The 18287-nt window shown below is 43.9% G+C and overlaps 1 protein-coding gene across 2 annotated transcripts; it reads left to right on the top strand.

The window, feature by feature from the left end:
• Positions 1 to 3767: 3767 nt before the first annotated feature.
• On the top strand, positions 3768 to 18012 carry LOC115156638 (BMP/retinoic acid-inducible neural-specific protein 3). Of its 2 annotated transcripts, XM_029704151.1 has the most exons (8): positions 3768 to 4377; positions 4695 to 4990; positions 9066 to 9259; positions 9754 to 9971; positions 12752 to 12857; positions 13238 to 13474; positions 14268 to 14490; positions 16661 to 18012. In XM_029704151.1, exons 2-8 carry the CDS (start codon positions 4740 to 4742, stop codon positions 17832 to 17834), a joined length of 2403 nt encoding a protein of 800 aa, XP_029560011.1. In that variant the 5' UTR covers positions 3768 to 4377; positions 4695 to 4739; the 3' UTR covers positions 17835 to 18012. The 2 variants fall into 2 exon arrangements, with proteins under 2 accessions (XP_029560011.1, XP_029560012.1); XM_029704152.1 differs by lacking the exon at positions 3768 to 4377 and having other exon boundaries at positions 4478 to 4990.
• Positions 18013 to 18287: the final 275 nt, after the last annotated feature.

Raw genomic sequence — 18287 nt, 5'->3', positions numbered from 1 at the left:
CCCTGAATGACAGGTTACCACTGGACAACCATTAACACCAACAGACAATAATTCATGTGATGTCCATCGGCTAAAACAGCTTATAGGCCAGCTCTCCACAGAAACACCATCAAAGTTCAACCTGATACAACAAAGGAGGATAACCTAAACATCCAAAAGTTACATATACAGGGATGCAGCAAAAACAGCAGCTGGGCTAAGAAGTTAAAGCTTTGATAAAGCCCAGGCCATTTCAGCTCCCTGAACTGAATTATGCAGGTAGAATTGTGCAATATTTACTTAGTCCAAAAGAATGGCAATGTCCCATTGAACACAAGACATATGGAATTACTTATTTTCTGAATACAGAATGCCACAGCCATGAACTAACAACAGCCACAAACTACAGTGGCTAAATATAGTAGCAAACCACATGTCTGCTTCAAATCTCTTACAAGATGGGAAGATGCAGTATATGTCACATTTTGCATCAACCAAACACCCTTGAAAGTAAATCTAATTGAAAACATGAGGCATTTTCCATTTCAGAACATCCAACCGCAGAGTCTTGACAATTACTTGCGCTGGAGAGGTTTTGGCACTGGCTTTTGTCTGTGCGTATCAGGGCCAAATGGAGTTAGCACACAGCCAAGACCTGATCATCCACTCCATGTTAACGTCACTTTCAGGTCCACATTTGCCAAGTTACATTAAATACCCTTTCCTGTTGCTGCAGGATTATTTTCCTGCTGTAGCAAACTGGCTCAAATGAAGATTCTACATTTGTAGACAATCAGGGCATTGAACAGTGATTGCTAAGAAACAAAATTGAAGTTATTGAACATCGTCAATTGTCAAGTCATTGAACATTGAAAATTGAGCTGCACATGTTATCACTCAGAACCAGGAGAGGTGCAATGCACAACTCTTTGGGACCATCCTTGAACTCTTGAGCCAACTCTGAGAGACTCTGAACAGCATCTTGATGGTGACAACACGAAGCACTGCATATTTTCCCAAACACGGAATTGCGTGACCTATTCTCCGCTGCCACTCTCTTCACACCATTGTCAATACGCTCCACTCCAAACAGATTACGATGACACTCTAGGTACTACTACACCTCAAGCCTTATTTTTGGCTGGAGGATGAAAAGAAAACATCTATTTGTAAAAAAAAAAAATGTGGTGATTAGCTCGGGCACCCCGTTGGCAAAACAGGGCATTAGGTTCCAGGCGCATTCATTGTCAGGATGGCAATTTCTTTCTGAGTTTCTCCACACTGTCTGCCGCCAAGACTGAATTCCGGGGGATGATTACTGCACAAATAATCCACATCACCGAGCTGCATCCTGGAGCTCAGTGGGTAACAGGGGAGGTGGAAAGAAGAGCAGGAGGACTAGAGCTAGAGAGATAAAGAGGAGACAGGGAGGGGGAGGTGGAACAAGAAAAAGGGGGAAACGTGTAAGGAAGACGAGAAAGATAGACTTGAGAGAAACAGAAAGAGGTGGAGAAAGAGTAGGAAGGAAGGAAAGAGAGACAGATAACTGGGGAGAGTGGGGGAAAAGGAAGAGAGCAGATAGGTTAAGGAACTTTTCAATAAACGTATACCCAGACAGCCAAGGCCCAGATTTCAGGAGACTATAACAGTCTTCAGCCCAGGGGGAAGCTAATTTTTGCCGACAGAATATTTAATGCATTCCTTTTGCAGCACAAGCAATTGTAGACTTCCATATTGTTGGAAATCACCATCAGTTGTTGAAGGAGCAAATTCTCCAGACAGAAACGACATAATGAATTGTGGGCTACGTTATTGCTCAAATGGAGCCATTTCATGTAGATTGGGACCATCTTTGGGATGAATGGGATTCATCCGATGGCATTGAGGAGTTTACCACATCAGTCACTGGCTTCATTAATATTAGTGCATCGATGACGTTGTCCCCACAGTGACCATACGTACATATCCCAACCAGAAGCCATGGATTACATGCAACATTCGCACTGAGCTAAAGGCTAAAGCTGCCACTTTTAAGGAGCGGGATACTAATACAGACGCTTATAAGAAATTCTGCTACAACTTCCATCAAAAGAGGGCATCCTCAGGATGCTGAAAATATTTGGCAGCTGCACAATTGAGAACATCTTGACTGGCTTCATCACCGCTTGGTATGGCAACTGCTTGGCATCTGACTGCAAGGTGCTACAGAACATAATGGGTGCAGCCCAGTATATCACTAGGACTGAGTTCCCTGCCAGCCAGGACCTCTATACCAGGCGGTGTCAGAGGAAGATCCTAAAAATTGTCAAAGACTCCAGCCACCCATAGACTGTTCTCTCTGCCTCCGCACGGTAAGTGGTACCGATGCACCAAGTCATCACATACACTGCTGCTACTGTTTATCTGTCCTGTTAACTAGTCACTTTATTCCTAGTTATATGCACATATCTACCTCAATTACCTCGTACCCCTGCACATCAACTCGGTACTGATACCCCGTGTATACAAGTTATCATTACTCATTGTGTATTTATTATGACTTTTATTGTTCCGTGTCAATACTTTTCTATTATTTCTCAAAAAAATGACTTTCTCCATTGTTGGAAGTAAGCATTTCATGGTTAGTCTAAACCTGTTATTTATGAAGCATGTGACTGATAACATTTGATTTGATTTGATCCTCACGTCTAGCATTGGTGGTGACTGAAGTCATTTAGGGTGTATGGACATGACCCCTCCTTATTGAAGATTCGTTCAATTTGAGTTTGAACGAGAATACGAAGTCCCTTCACACTTCTGTGGCCCTTGCCAAATGACAATAAAACAGAGAAATCGATGACTGCAGACCATGGATTCGGTAGCATAGAGAAATAGAGACTAGCCTAATGTGCTCTGTCAGTCCAAACCATTTAACAGTTTCACTTCTCGTCAGTCACTCGTTGCACTTTGAATGACAAACATAATGATGACTTGCAAGTACCCGAACAAAGGGCCGGCTTCTACAGCAACCAACATAAATGGGGATTACCAACCTGACATCAAAGTACTCATGTGCAGGCATTTAGCTTTTCATTATTTTGCTCCCTCATAGTTGAAACAGTCTAATTAGCGATCCATCGCCTGCACCTGCCACTCACTCACCCCTCCTTAATCCTCAATCCCAGAGGATCCACTTTCAACTACTGTCACTCCAGCGTTCATATCTTGTGAGAGGTGTCGACCGGCCGGCGTTTCAGCTAGCTGTGATGTTGCCGTGGTGAGAAAATATCAAAATGATGCATCTGCTCCACACCTGTTTCCACCATCACCGAAATGACATATCGATTGCATCACTAATGAAATAAATCCTGAGCCAAAACTCATTTGAACTATAGCACGGTGCCAATCAGGACCTACAACCAAGTTTGATGTTGTTTCATTTTTGGTAGGCTACCATACTGGTTGGAAGATATCAATAAATACCTAGCCATTGCTCATTGATTATATGCAATTATACTACACTAATATCTGTTGAAAAAGATCAAGACATTGCTATGTAGAAATGACCAATCTGTCAACATGCATATAACACATTTATAGCCTAAGGTCAGGCTGTTCATCATTGTGATTAGTAGATGCAGTACCAGGAGCTGTGTAGCCTTGTTGTCATTCCAATCGTCATCATCATCATCATTGCCATCTTCATCAAAATTGAAATTGTTGTGGCTGCTAGAGCAGTTGAGCTCACAATCATCAAATTCCAAATGAAATACATGAACGTGCATTGTGAACAACGTTTCGTTTGTCTAGAAAGGAGATCTCTCCAATCTGCTCCCCCCTCCATCATTCACACAACTGATACTGAAAGAGGGAGGCAGCAACTGCCTGAGCTTAGGAGAATTGAACTCCGATAACGAATGATCAGGCTACTTGTGCACCCGATTTAGGAATTTTAGGGGTTGCAAAAGAAATTAGCAAGTGTTAAATTAAAATGAGGAAGTTGAAAAAACGCGTATTCAATTCACTAATTGTGAATTATTGTATTTGACCGCAATTTTTACTCACTTGTTTGAGGCGGACGCCCAGAGTTCTTCCCTTCTGTTTTGAGGCTGAAGTTGTTGCGCAAGGCAAATGTGAGATCCACCTGCAATCTACAGAGGAGCCTTCCAATATATGGATGTATGTGCTCTGGAATATAAAGTGGTTTATTTTCAGAAGGCTGGGAAAAAAAACGTTTTTTTTCCCCTTGTTTGGTATTTCAGCCTCGCATCAATTCTAACACGGGCAGTTGAGCGAATTTATTTCATATTTTGACCACACGGAAAATGAAAATACCTTTTATCAGGGCTCGTGCAACCTCGAGATCTCTTTGATTCATTAAACATAAACATATTTGGTCTCCACACTTTCAGAAATCAGGTAAGGACCCAAGCATATTATTTTACAATATAAGGACTATCTATTCACAAGTTGTATGCAACCGTAAGTATGACGTGGAAATGCACGGGAAATTGCATAGGAATGTTAATGTTGATTTATGTACTTGTTTATTACGTTTTTTATATTGAATTTATCACAGCTCTCCTTTTCAATCTTTAATATATCAAATATCTCAGTGTAGTACAATTTCATGCAATATCATATACAGTACAATACTAAAGCTTATAAAATGTCGCAATTAAAGTAGGCTAACATTCCCCAATTCGCAAATTCCCCCAAATGGGTTGTCCCCCCAGGACACAGGCAAAGTTTGGAGAGGATGAGGAGTCGCTGGGTGAAGCATGAGCTGCCAGGGTATCGGTCTTAGACAGGTGCCTGTGCTGCTCTTATGGGAGGGTGTCGCTCTGGGCCTGTTCTGCTGCTGGACCTGGGCTGGGGTTGCTGCCGCCGCGGCCGGACCCAGTGATGGCGGTAGTGCTGGGCCCATGGGCTGGCTGCTGTCGGACAAAGGGCCCTTCCACAATTCCCTGGAGTTCACAGAGTCTGTGGAGAGACACCAGCAGGGCTACACCACCAGATACAAGATCTACAGGTGATCTCTCTCTCCGTATCTATCTTTGCTTTCTCTTCTCTCTCTCCCTCCATCTTCATCTGTCCCCCTGCCCCCACCCCTCTTTCGCCCTCTACTGTAGCTCTACACAAGTGAGGCTATTCTGTGGCACATCTCCCTCTCTGAACAGCACTTCACTCCTATTGTATGTGATTCTCAACTCTTAGAGCATGAACCAGAGTGGAGAGTGTAAACGACTCTTAGACGGCATATAAGGGGTCTGAATACTTTCTGAATGAACTGTATGCTATAATTCAGTCCTCACATTGAATGCACTGTATATTAGCATCTCAACTGCATACATTCACCAAGGACATGCAAATCCATGTGGCGTCAACACAGACGTCAACACGAACATAAGTACACATACACTGGTTGTCCACCAAAATTCGCATTTGATGGTATGGTGTCTGCAGAACTAGTGCAAATTGAAATTGAGGTCATGTGTTACACTGTGCTCTTAACATTATATTAACTTTTGCGTTGGTGGTACTTGGTTGAATCCACTCTCCGCTCTGGTTCATGCTCTGTATCAGAAAGGATACAGACTGCTTTAGAAAAGCAGTATCGTCTGAAACATTCCTAAATGGCCTGGAATAAATGGAAGGTGAAGTGGGCGTTCTTTTACATTTTACATTTTTGTATTTTGAAGGTGAAGTGTTTGTACTGCTCAAACTTCCAAGGAACCATATATGATCATTGGCAAGTATAGGATGATGCTGGCCTTGTGCCACTGCAATTCACAATATCATGACATTACTATAATTAACAAAAATATAAACGCAACATGTAAAGTGTTGGTCCCGTATTTCATGAGCTGAAATTAAAGATCCCCAAAATGTTCCATGTGCACAAAAAAGCTTATTTCTCTGGTCCACTATGGCTCAATACTTGTTCACAATCTTGTGGTAAGCTAGATAAAGGAGACTTTCTACTGGCGCTGAGAAGGCTATAGTCTTCTCGGAGAGCACACAGAGACCCATCTCCCTGAACAGCTCCGACTGATTTTAATTCTCTCTAGAGGATGGAGAAAAAGCAACATGGTATCCATTCAATTGAGATGAAGCCCCCGCTTTGAAACGTCCTCTGTTTGGATTGGAATATAATCATAGCGACGTAACCATGTGGATTAACATCGAATTCAGTTACAAGTGATTAAACCGACAGACCGCTGGTGTCCGTTTTTCCTCTCGACCGCCTCTCCATTTTCCCCGGGGGGGCCTTCCCGTTTCTCCATTTCTCCACATTTGATTACACATGGCTCTGGGTCTTGAACAGGAAGCTGCCAGACTATTATCCACCAGTGTAGCGTTAGCGTAGTATCCCTGCTTCCAATCCATAAGTGCTCACTGGTGAATAAGACCGCAGGCTAACACTGGGGTGCGATCTATAGTGCCCATCAAGTGACAACCGGAGAGGCACTGCAGTCTGCCTCTCGTTACGATGATTGGATGTAATGACATTCTCCACACCGGCCTTATTCCTCAATTATTTCTCTGCCGATCGTTACTCGTGGCAGTGATTTGATTGCCTCCCATGAGGACGGAGCAGTAGGAGTCTTGACTGTAGAGACTGGAGAGAGAATTGCGTCTTAAGAATGCTAGAGTTTGCATGTCCCCAATGGGATGTGACTGTAATTAACACTTGAGGTCGATGTGACACGTGTCAGTACACTCTGTATGTAGCGAGTAATGGTCATCACAAACAGTTAATGGTGAATCACAAGGGCTTTGTGATATAAAATGGTGAACATGCAGTGCATTCGGAAAGTGTTCAGAGCCTTTCCCTTTTCCACATTTTGTTGCGTTACACTCTTATTCTAAAATGGATTAATTTACATTTACATTTTCCTCATTAAATCTACATACTATACCCCATAATGATAAAGTGAAAACAGGTTAGAAATTGTATTTGCAAATGTATTAAAAATAAAAACAGGAATACCTTATTTACATAAGTATTCAGACCCTTTCCTATGAGACTCGAAATGTAGCTCAGGTGCATCCTGTTTCCATTGATCATCCTTGAGATGTTTCTACAACTTGATTGGAGTCCACCTGTGGTAAATTCATTTGGACATGATTTGGAAAGACACACACCTGTCTATATAAGGTCCCACAGTTGACAGTGCATGTCAGAGCAAAAACCAAGCCATGAGGTCAAAGGAATTGTCCGTAGCGCTCCGAGACAGGATTGTGTCAAGGCACAGATCTGGGGAAGGGTACCAAAAATGTTCTGCAGCATTGAAGGTCCCCAAGAACACAGTGGCCTCTATTATTCTTAAATGGAAGAAGTGTGGAACCACCAAGACTCTTCCTAGAGCTGTCCGTCCGGCCAAACTTAGCAATCGGGGGAGAAGGGCCTTGGTCAGGGAGGTGACCAAGAACCTGATGGTTACTCTGACAGAGCTCCAGAGTTCCTTTGTGGAGATGGGAGAACCTTCCAGAAGGACAACCATCTCTGCAGTACTCCACCAATCAGGCCTTTATGGTTGAGTGGCCAAATGGAAGCCACTCCTCAGTAAAATGCACATGACAGCCCACTTGGAGTTCGCCAAAAGGTAGCTAAAGGACTCTCAGACCATGAGAAACCAGATTCTCTGGTCTGATGAAAGCAAGATTGAACGCTTTGGCCTGAATGCCAAGTGTCACGTCTGGAGGAAACCTGGCACCATCCCTACGGTGAAGCATGGTGGTGGCAGCATCATGCTGTGGGGATGCTTTTCAGCGGTAGAGACTGGGAGACTAGTCAGGATTGAGGAAAAGATGAACGGAGCAAAGTACAGAGAGATCCTTGATGAAAACCTGCTCCAGAGCGTTCAGACTGCGGCGAAGGTTCACCTTCCAATAGGACAACGACACTAAGCACACAACCAAGACAACTCAGGAGTCTCTGAATGTCCTTGAGTGGCCCAGCTAGAGCCCGGACTTGAACCTGATCGAACAACTCTGGAGACACCTGAAAATAGCTGTGCAGCGACGCTCCCCATCCAACCTGACAGAGCTTGTGAGGATCTGCAGAGAAGAATGGGATAAACTCTCCAAATACAGTTGTGCCAAGCTTGTATCGTCATACCCAAGAAGACTCAAGGCTGTAATCGCTGCCAAAGATGCGTCAACAAAATACAGAGTAAAGGATCTGAATACTTATGTTAATGTGATATTTCAGTTTTAGGTTGCAAACATTTCTAAAAACCAGTTTTTGCTTTGTCCTTGTGGAGTATTGTGTGTAGATTGAGGGGGGGAAAAACGATTTAATCCATTTTAGAATAAGGCTGTAACGTAACAAAATGTGGAAAAAGTAAAGGAGTCTGAATACTTTCTGAATGCACTGTATTTGGTTTGCTATGGATGCCCCAAGTGCTCATACCCAAAGCATTTCTATGGTTTCCTGAAAGGTTTCTAATTGCGTTCTAAATGGCTCAAGGTCTTGTCACTCAGGTCTGGTTCAGGATAAGCTGTGGTTACCCATGCTTATAGGGACGCTGCACTGGTTTATGGGCCCTCTGGGATATAGTAGTTCATGGTCACATTGACAATTTATAGCACTTGTTATGCATTCATAGTGCTGCATTGGACTCCCATAAGGACTCATGCTACAGTAGCAGTATGGTACTGTGGAGATCACCTAAGCAAAGACATTGCCCAACTGAGGTTTCTTTCCATCGCAACAGCTAGCTTGAAGCTACAAAGAAATAAGGCAATGGCGCAATAACTAACACAATTGCAAGATAAGGTCCTACTGTCACAAACACCTCTACAGACCTGTGAACATATGTGGCTTGAGAGTGACCTACTGTCTATTAGCCAGTGGCAGTCTGTCAGAACAAATGTGGCGGAGTCTGAGTAAGAGAGATACTGCATGTATCTGTCTGCAAATGTTGTGTCTGTTTGCATTGGGGTTTATCTGTGAATGAATTCCACAATTACATTCGACTGAATGTTCTCAACAGCCTATTTAGTTTAATGTGATATTTTCACAAAGTTAAAGCTCCTTCCACAAATCAAGAATTCAATCAACTATTGTATGAAACATGTTATTGTGATGTTGTTTACAGGGAGTTTGGCCGATGGAAGGTCAACAGCCTGGCGGTGGAGTGGCGTGACAACAGTGGCGGCCTGGCTCCGCCCCTCGACCCTGACTTCATGCACACGATCAGGCAGCTTGGGCGGCGGCCCACACTCCGCAGGATCACTGAGAAAATCATCAAGAAGTACGGGACTCACCTCCTACTGTCCGCCACGCTGGGAGGTACAGTAAAGGGGTGCTCCGAACGTTGGTTCCTACTTGACCCGCATTATAGCAGTATTGTTCCCTGGGAAATGTCTTAGACTAAAAATAAGTGTGTTTTTGCAGAGGGGATTTTGTATAACTCTCATGTCAAAACCTACTCTTCTCAGTGTCTGAGATACATTCAGTAACTTAGATACAACAGATTCTTCTGCAGAATCGGTTGATTCCAAACGTAACTTGAAAATGATACAGTTTGGATGTGATGTATACATATATATTATGTGCATAAAGAGCTTCATACACTAAAGCAGAGAGCTCAGTTCAGTATGATTGTTGAACTGGGATGAGATTAAACATAGATCACGTGTTCTGCCCATTACCGTTCTTCAACACAGTCATTGAATAATTGGAACCTCCCTGAAGGAGAGATGGGAGATAATTACCATTGATTAACGTCTCTGGCTCAGCCGCTCAGTCTCCCATTTCCTCATTTCCTGTTGCTTTGTAATCAGGGGAGGAGTCCTTGACGATATTTGTGGATAAGAGGAAGCTAAGCCGCGACCCGGAACCAGGGGCTGGAGCTGAGGGCAGCAGACACAACGGTACGGGGGCCATGGCAGGGGCGGTGACCCTGGAGGCCCTTCACCAGCTGGCTGCCTCCTACTTCACCGACAGGGAGAGCACTCTGCGCCGGCTCCACCACCTCCAGATTGCCTCCACTGCCATCAGAGTAAGAGGCCCTCGACTGCCCTCTGCCTCTGGGCATACGGAGTTGAAGTTAGATGCGAATAGGTTACTATATGCAATATAGGTTACTACAGAATAGGTTACTATATGCAATATAGGTTACTACAGAATAGGTTACTATATGCAATATAGGTTACTACAGAATAGGTTACTATATGCAATATAGGTTACTACAGAATAGGTTACTATATACAGTATAGGAGGTCAAACTGTTAAACCTGTGCTGCTGCTGTGGGGACTTTTATTATATATTTTTTCTATGTTTCTGTGGGGGGGGGGCAAGTGGATAGGCTGCTGGCAACATTTTATTGTTGATAATTTATTTATGTGAAATAGTCTAAGTGTAGCGTGTTGATTTTCCTTATTGCCGGACTCCCGCTGTGCGGATTCAGTATGTAAGAGTTGTAGCATAGTCTATCTCAAGATGAAACTGCTGAGAATCAGGCTGTACCCACGTGGTTCAATTATATATTCAAGGGATGGACAGGATTCTGTCGGTAAAGAATGTGTACCCATAACAAGAAAATATACACATAACATCAAATATCCACCACCATATTTTACAGTAGGTATGGTAGTCTGTTCTGCTTATTCATCCTTATTTCGACACCAAACCCACCACTGGTGTGCATGGCCAAAGAGCTCTATTTTCATGTCATCTGACCAAAGCACCAGTTCTAATCCAAGTGCCAATGGTGTTTAGCAAACTCCAGACGTTTACATTTGTTGGATGACATGAAAATAAAGCCTCTTTGGCCACTCGTTGGTGGGTTTGGTGTCGAAATAAGGATGTATAAGCAGAAAGGAACCCCATCCCTACTGTAAAATATGGTGGTAGAGCTTTGATGTTATGGAGCGGTTTTGCTTGTACTGATCCTGGGGCCCTTGTTAAGGTCAACGGCATCATGAACTTTACCCAGTACCAGGACATTTTAGCCATAAACCTGGTTGCCTCTGCTAGGAGGCTGAAACTTGGCTCCATGTGGATCTTCCAAGCACACAACAAAATCGACAAAGAAATGGTTAATTGTCCACAAAATCAACATTTTGCGATGGCCAAGGGTTGATGTTCTTCTTTAAAGAGTACACTACTGGAACACACATACACTATATATACAAAAGTATGTGGAGACCTCTTCAAATTAGTATATTTGGCTATTTCAGCCACACTCATTGCTGACAGGTGTATAAAATCGAGCACACAGCCATGCAATCTCCATAGACAAACATTGGCATTAGAATGGCCTTACTGAAGAGCTCATTGACTTTCAACGTGACACCATCATAGGACGCCACATTTCCAACAAGTCAGTTTGTCAAATTTCTGTCCTGCTGCATGCTTCACCATATGGCAGTCCGACGGACGTATCTCGGTTTGGTGGAAGCCAGGAGAACGCTACCTGCTCCAATGCATAGTGCCAACTGTAAAGTTTGGTGGAGGAATAATGGTCTGGGGCTGTTTTTCATGGTTCGGGCTAGGCCCCTTAGTTCCAGTGAAGGGAAATCTTAACTCTACAGCATACAATGAAATGCTCGATGATTCTGTGCTTCCAACTTCGTGGCAACAGTTTCGGGAAGGCCCTTTCCTTTTTCAGCATGACAATTCCCCCGTGCACAAAGCAAGGTCCACACAGAAATGGTTTGTTGAGATCGGTGTGGAAGAACTTGACTGGCCTGCACAGAGCCCTGACCTCAACCCCTTCGAGCACCTTTGGGAGGAATTGGAAAGCCGACTGTGAGCCAGGCCTAATCGGCCAACATCAGGGCCTGCTCATGTGGCTGAATGGAAGCAAGTCCCCGTAGCAATGTTCCAACATCTAGTGAAAAGCCTTCCCGGAAGAGTGAAGGCTGTTATAACAGCAGAGGGGGGACCAACTCCATATTCATGCCCATGATTTTGGAATGAGATGTTCAACGAGCAGGTGTCCACATACTTTTGGTTATGTAGTGTACTATTCATTCAGATTCGTGCTGAGCAATTAACAGAAATGTCAGTTATTTTTCGGGGGGTTTTCTGTGAGCTCAAGGCGCACATTGCACAGCTGCTCTAGAGATAAATCAGGACCTCTAAACTGTGCGATGTACTAGGGAGTGGTAATTAACTACAATGACCATAATCCATTGCGCATCTACTTGTCCGGTCTGTGTTTCTTTTTTGTCTGCTGTGGAAGAGGCAGAAGAATGCACAATCGTGAGGGGATATAGAGCGCAGCTGTTGCTTCGCGAGGTATCTCTGGCTGTAAAACTGCTAATTTTTCTCTCCATCCCATGCCAAAATGATTAGAATTGCATGAAATGAACTTTAAAACGTATATTTGTTCTCTTCGCTGTCATGAGGGGGGCTGCTAAAGTGTTTTGCTCGCAAGGGGGTGGGGGTGTTTGGGGGGGTGTAATTCTGCAGTCATAAAAGTATGCCTTACTTACTTTGAAGAACAAAAAAATAGTGATTTTGTCAGACAGCAGCTCTATAGAGATGATATGATGACTTGGAATGAAAATAATACTACCACTACCATCATGGGGCTTTTATTATTATTGTTTTATTATTATTAAATTGTTGTTACAGCATTCAACCAAAATAATCAAAACTGATTTCAAAAACCGTGATTATTTTTTAAATCATTGAACCGAAACCGAACTGACCTCGCTCAGAACTCATTCAGATCCACAGAATGTGTTTAGATGTTTGATGCAGGAAACAAAACATGGGTAAATTAATGAACATTCAACATTGACAGTTCATTTGTTACCTTTCCTCCCCAGGTGACTGAGACCAGGACGGGCCCGCTTGGATGCAGTAACTATGACAACCTTGACTCTATCAGCTCAGTACTGGTCCACAGTCCAGAAAACAAGATCCAGTTACAAGGTACTTCTGAAACTAGATCTACAGACAAAATGTCAACAGGTAGAACATTAATGAATCTGGAAGAACATTAATGAATCAGGTGTTGCTTTCATGGTTTACTCATTTATTCCCAACAAGTTAGAGGGACTACTGTACAGTAACTTACTACAGCTGCCTTTATATGGGGTGCATTCTTAAGGAGGTCCAATGCAGCAAATACAGGGGATAGTAGTTCCTATCTGGAATCGAATTGGCTCTCGAGGCTAACCCACAAGAAACGTATTCATACCCCTGGATGACTGTAATTGGTAAATCCTCTAAAGAAATGTAGCTGCAGTGCCTGCTTGTTGTTGTCTTCTTACACCCCAAAACACTTACCCACGTCTCACTTGCCTCCCCAGGACTCCAGGTAATTCTACCAGCCTACCTGAGGAGCCGCTTCGTCCAGGCCGCCCTCAGCTACATCGGCTGTAACTCGGAGGGACAGTTTGTTTGCAGGGCCAGTGACTGCTGGTGCCAGTGCAGCCCGGACTTCCCACAGTGCAACTGTCCACAGACGGACCTCCAGGCCCTGGAGAACAACCTACTGCGCCTCAGGGAGACTTGGACACTGGCCAACCAGGAGTTTGTGGAATCAGGTGTTTACTGGAGTTAGTTGAATATGCAACAGTCCAATGTACTTGGTGATGAGCGACAATTGAGTAGGCTGGGTGCCAGTGTGTTTCTGCTTTTGCCAGCTTGTTGATGACTTGCAACAATCTAGTGTTGAATGTAGGGAGTCAGGTCTTCAGGCTCACATTCAATAAGCATTCATATGTGTGGAAATAATACAAATCCCCATTGTCCAATTTTTCATTGCGATATGGTCGTGGAGAAGGGTGCATACTAGTTTAAAACCTTCACATAAGAAAAGTGTCTCAATGTATTTCTCACTCCTTTGAAAGACCTCTGAAATACCATTGTTTCAACAAAAACCTTGATATAATAGGTTAACACGGCGATTTAAATGGGCTTGCTTCGATACTGTAAACAGCTGGAAGTGTATTTTTGCACCCACTCCAAGTTACTCACCATCTGATAAATGACCAGTTTAATGACCGAGGTTGGATAACCATCCCTCACTACTCCAAATTACAGACAGGTGGTTAATAAAATATGATACATTTTTGCTCCAATTAAATAATGTCAGTTCTGTTCTCTAGCAAGTCATAAACGATAAGAACAACCTGAATCAGTACCTCTGAGCACACTGTTGTGCTGTTTATTTATACTTGGGTTTGTTTGCTTTTCTGGGACATACAAAAACAGTGAGAACAGACACGTTTTTACCACATTCTTATTATTACCCAATGGCTCATGCTCCTCCCCGCCAAGAAAATAAAACTTTACTTATTCATGTTTTTTCTTCTTATTATTTTGGTTTTATTCCAGAGGAGTTCCAAAGCTTTGTTGGACGGTTGCCAACCCATTACGCCGTGAACACATCTGTCGTGGAGCGCTTGTGGAGGACGGATGGGGATCTGCTCCAACGTTATAAACAGCTGGAGACCACGAGCGGCCTGCTCCTCCACAAAGCACGTCGCGCCGCTAACAAGCTCTTCAGTCTTAGCAAGAGATGCCGCCATCAGCCCAGAATAGTGCTGCAGAGGGAGAGGTACAGAGTATTTTTAGGGGGTCCGTTAACCCGAGGTCCCCCCCCCCTAAAATTCCTTGTCTTGTATTTATGCAACTGATTTATGCACTGTACGAGAAAGAAATGTACTTTTGGGAAACAAAAGCTGAGAAGTTTTGAAAGGAGACAAGAAGTGCTGACGGTAGAAATTGAGTCTCACCTGGGAAAACCCGAATTAAGGATAGCCGCTTATTGCAGTACAATTAGAACCGTTTCTACTTTCTTGTCCAAAGTATCTAAGACCACAGTGCTCAGGAGTTGTGTTAGGCCTTAATACTAGGTCACAATAAGTCTTCGGATAATGTGGGATGTCCACACTCAGAAAGGAGTATGAAGAAGAAACGTTTTGACATTCAAACGTTTGCGCTTTAGATCATGCCTCTTCTAAAGTAACGAATTACATGCAATCACTTTTAATTAATGTTAACTGCCAAAACTACAGTCTGAAGTACATTCAATTTAGAATTTGGATAGCCTGGTCCCAGAACTCTTTGTGCTTACTGGGGCTGGCAAAATAGCATAAACAGATCTGGGACCATTCTACTGTACCTCTAAAAATACTGTTTCTGAGTAAATGGCATTCCCTGTGGCTCAGTTGGTAGAGCATGGTGTGTGCAACACCAGGGTTGTGGGTTTGATTCCCACAGGGGACCAGTACAAAATATTATTTTTTTTAAATGCATGAAATGAAATGAAATGTATGCATTCACTACTGTAAGTCGCTCTGGGTAAGAGCATCTGCTAAATGACTAAAATTTAAACTATAAATGTTTTTAGCACTGGTTTCCTGGTTCAGCCCTATGCCCTGCTACCTGGCCCACCCGTTATTGGTTACTCCAGCTTTCCAGAGCAGCTCTCCTTTTATCATAACTTCCTCTCTCCTGACCGCTCTGTTTTGATAGCCATTCTTTGTATAGGAAATTAACTAAATGGCACAATACATCAGTTCTACTGCCATAGGCAAGCTCTGCTTCCTCAATCCACAATCCAATTACACTGCTTTATCACACCTCGCTGGTAGTAAAGGGGGATTTGATGGCGGTGCAGAATTATTAAACTTGTACATTTTTTGCATGTGTTCCCATGAAACCTCAGAATCCCATATATTTTTTTTCTTTAATAGCTCTGTAATTGTACTGAGTTGTTAGTATATGCCGTATTCATACATTGAACAAAAAAGTGTGTGTGTGTGTGTGTGTTCGTGTGGCTCTCTCCATCGCCACCCACCTGCCTACTCGGGGAATTCACGACTAGATGAACATGTTCATTTTGGTCTGATTTGGCTTGCATTGCAACAGCTGAGCCTACGACAGCAGAAAGGGGGCTTCTGATCTGCCTATCCCACTCAATTTACGATATTATTGCTGTTAATGTGCAGTATGAATCCTGCTGTGTCTGATGAGATGTTTTTCACATACAGTCAGGTCAAAAATGATTGGCACCCTTGATAAAGATTAGCAAATAAGACTGGATAAAATAAATACTGAGCTATATTGTATGCTCCAATTTGAAAATGTTTATACTAATACAATTGCTCTGAGAAAGATTTTGTTTAACAAGTAATATTATTTTGCGCAAAAAGATAAGGGTTAAAAAATGATTGGCACCCCTGTTTTCAATACCTTTCAAAACCTCACCTTGCGAGGAAAATGTCACTGAGTCTTTTTCTAAACACATTGGTAGGGATCTTGACCATTCCTCCATACAGAATCTTTCCAGTTCTTTGATATCCTTTGTCTGCGCTTATGGACTGCCCTCTTCAATTCAAACCACAGGTTTTAAGTCCTGAGATTGTGATTGTGATTTTGTGGCCAATTAACCATTTCTTTGTGGATATTGATGTGTGTTTGGGATTATTGTTTCACTGGAAGATCCAGTTGTAACCAAGTTTCAGCCTCTGTCCTGGTACTGGGTAAAGTTCCCTTATTTTTGTTGCATACAAATATTATTTATTTTATACAGGTTTTTTTGCTCATCTTTATAAAGGATCCCAATAATTTTAGACCTGACTGGATCTCATGGACAGAAAACAAGAAAATGGACTAACAAAAGTGACCAAAACAAAAGAAAACGTAGATTTACTAAGAAATCAAAATGTAAAGTGACTAAGAAGTTACCCTCATCTACAGTATGTTCTATCCTCTGTCCTCAGACCCCTTCGCTACTGGCTGAGCTACATCCTGTCCCTTCTGTACTGCAGTGAGAACGACCACATCGGCCTGTACTCTGTGGAGACCCGCAGCTGTTCCTGCCCCTACCACCACCCCCCCTGCCAGGGCCCCATCCCCTGCTCAGTAGGAGAGGGCCCCCGCTGCACCTCCTGTTCCTCTGAGAACCGCACCCGCTGCTCCAGCTGCAACCCGGGCTTTACCCTGGGCCAGGGGCTGTGCCGGCCCGCCGTGCCTGACCCCACGGACCCCTACCTGGGCTTGGAGAGCGACCGCGACCTCCAGGACCTGGAGCTGTGCTACCTGCTCCAGCACCGGGACCCGCGCATCACCTTGCACGGCATCTTCGTCAGCAACGACGTTCGCCTCAACGCCTGGTTTGACCCGTCGTGGCGGAAGAGGATGCTGCTGACCTTGAAGAGCAACCGCTACAAGTCCAACCGTGTGCACATGCTCCTGGGGGTGGCGCTCCAGGTGTGCCTGACCAAGAACAGCTCGCTGGAGCCTGCGCTGTCCATGTTCGTCAATCCGTTCGGGGGCAGCCACTCGGAGAGCTGGACCATGCCCATCGGCCAGCATGGCTACCCCGACTGGGAGCGGACCAAGCTGGATATCCCCCTGGACTGCTACAACTGGACCTTGACGCTGGGCAACCGGTGGAAGAGCTTTTTCGAGACAGTGCATTTCTACCTGAGAAGCCGCATTAGGGACTCAGTGCCAGGATTGGCTCCAGGGCCAGAGGTTAGGGGACACAGGAACGCTAGTACAGTGTCCCTGGAATCACCGGAGGTCACCGTGGAACCAATGGTGGCATCTTCATCCCAGAGCATGGGCTACATGAAGATCAACAGCATGCAGCTGTTTGGATACAGCATGCACTTTGACCCGGACACCATCCAGGACCTGATCTTGCAGCTGGACTACCCGTACACTCAGGGATCCCAGGACTCGGCCCTGCTGCAGCTGGTGGAGATCCGCTACAGGGTCAACCGACTCTCTCCTCCAGGGGCTCAACCGATAGACCTGTTCTCATGTCTGCTCCGTCACAGACTGAAACTGTCCAGCTCTGAAGTGACCAGAATACTGGCTTCCTTACAGGCTTTCAGTGTCAGACAACCAAACTCTGTGGAGTACGAAGCAACCAAACTATGTAGTTAATAATGAGCGGTGGGCAGGGCCAATGTGATGTTTTTTGTATTAACCCAATCAGAGACAATGTCAGCCACATAGCTTATAGATTTTGTCCAATGGGTCCATTTGTGTCGGTGTACACTGTTCATGGCTTTAGTTGTATGTAAGTGTCATTAAATGTGATGTTTTTAATCACTCAAATTAATCAAATTGCTTAGATTTATGTACTTTTGTGAATTTTAGGAAACAAACTATCAATTGGTTATTACATTGATACTAACATGCACCCTACTGGAGCATATGTATCAATCCAATTCATCTGCTGAGGGAAGGGGAGTGAGACGCTGCATATGGGCTGTGTTTGTACTGACCATCTGAAGCTGCAGAATACATTGTCTCACAGTGTCTCTATTCTCCAATGGGGAGGGAAGGCATCCTTGGCACAGATTACCAAGCATATAGTGGGGAGATTGAGAGTAG

Source organism: Salmo trutta, chromosome 21 (assembly GCF_901001165.1).
Source record: "Salmo trutta chromosome 21, fSalTru1.1, whole genome shotgun sequence".
Lineage (NCBI taxonomy): Eukaryota > Metazoa > Chordata > Actinopteri > Salmoniformes > Salmonidae > Salmo > Salmo trutta.
This window is presented reverse-complemented; position numbering and strand designations above follow the sequence as displayed.

Coding starts and splice junctions, on each gene's coding strand:
- LOC115156638 (XM_029704151.1), top strand. CDS start 4,740: ATGAGCTGCCAGGGTATCGGTCTTAGACAGGTGCCTGTGCTGCTCTTA. Junction 9,972..12,751: donor TTGCCTCCACTGCCATCAGA/GTAAGAGGCCCT, acceptor TTTCCTCCCCAG/GTGACTGAGACCAGGACGGG. Junction 14,491..16,660: donor ATAGTGCTGCAGAGGGAGAG/GTACAGAGTATT, acceptor CTCTGTCCTCAG/ACCCCTTCGCTACTGGCTGA.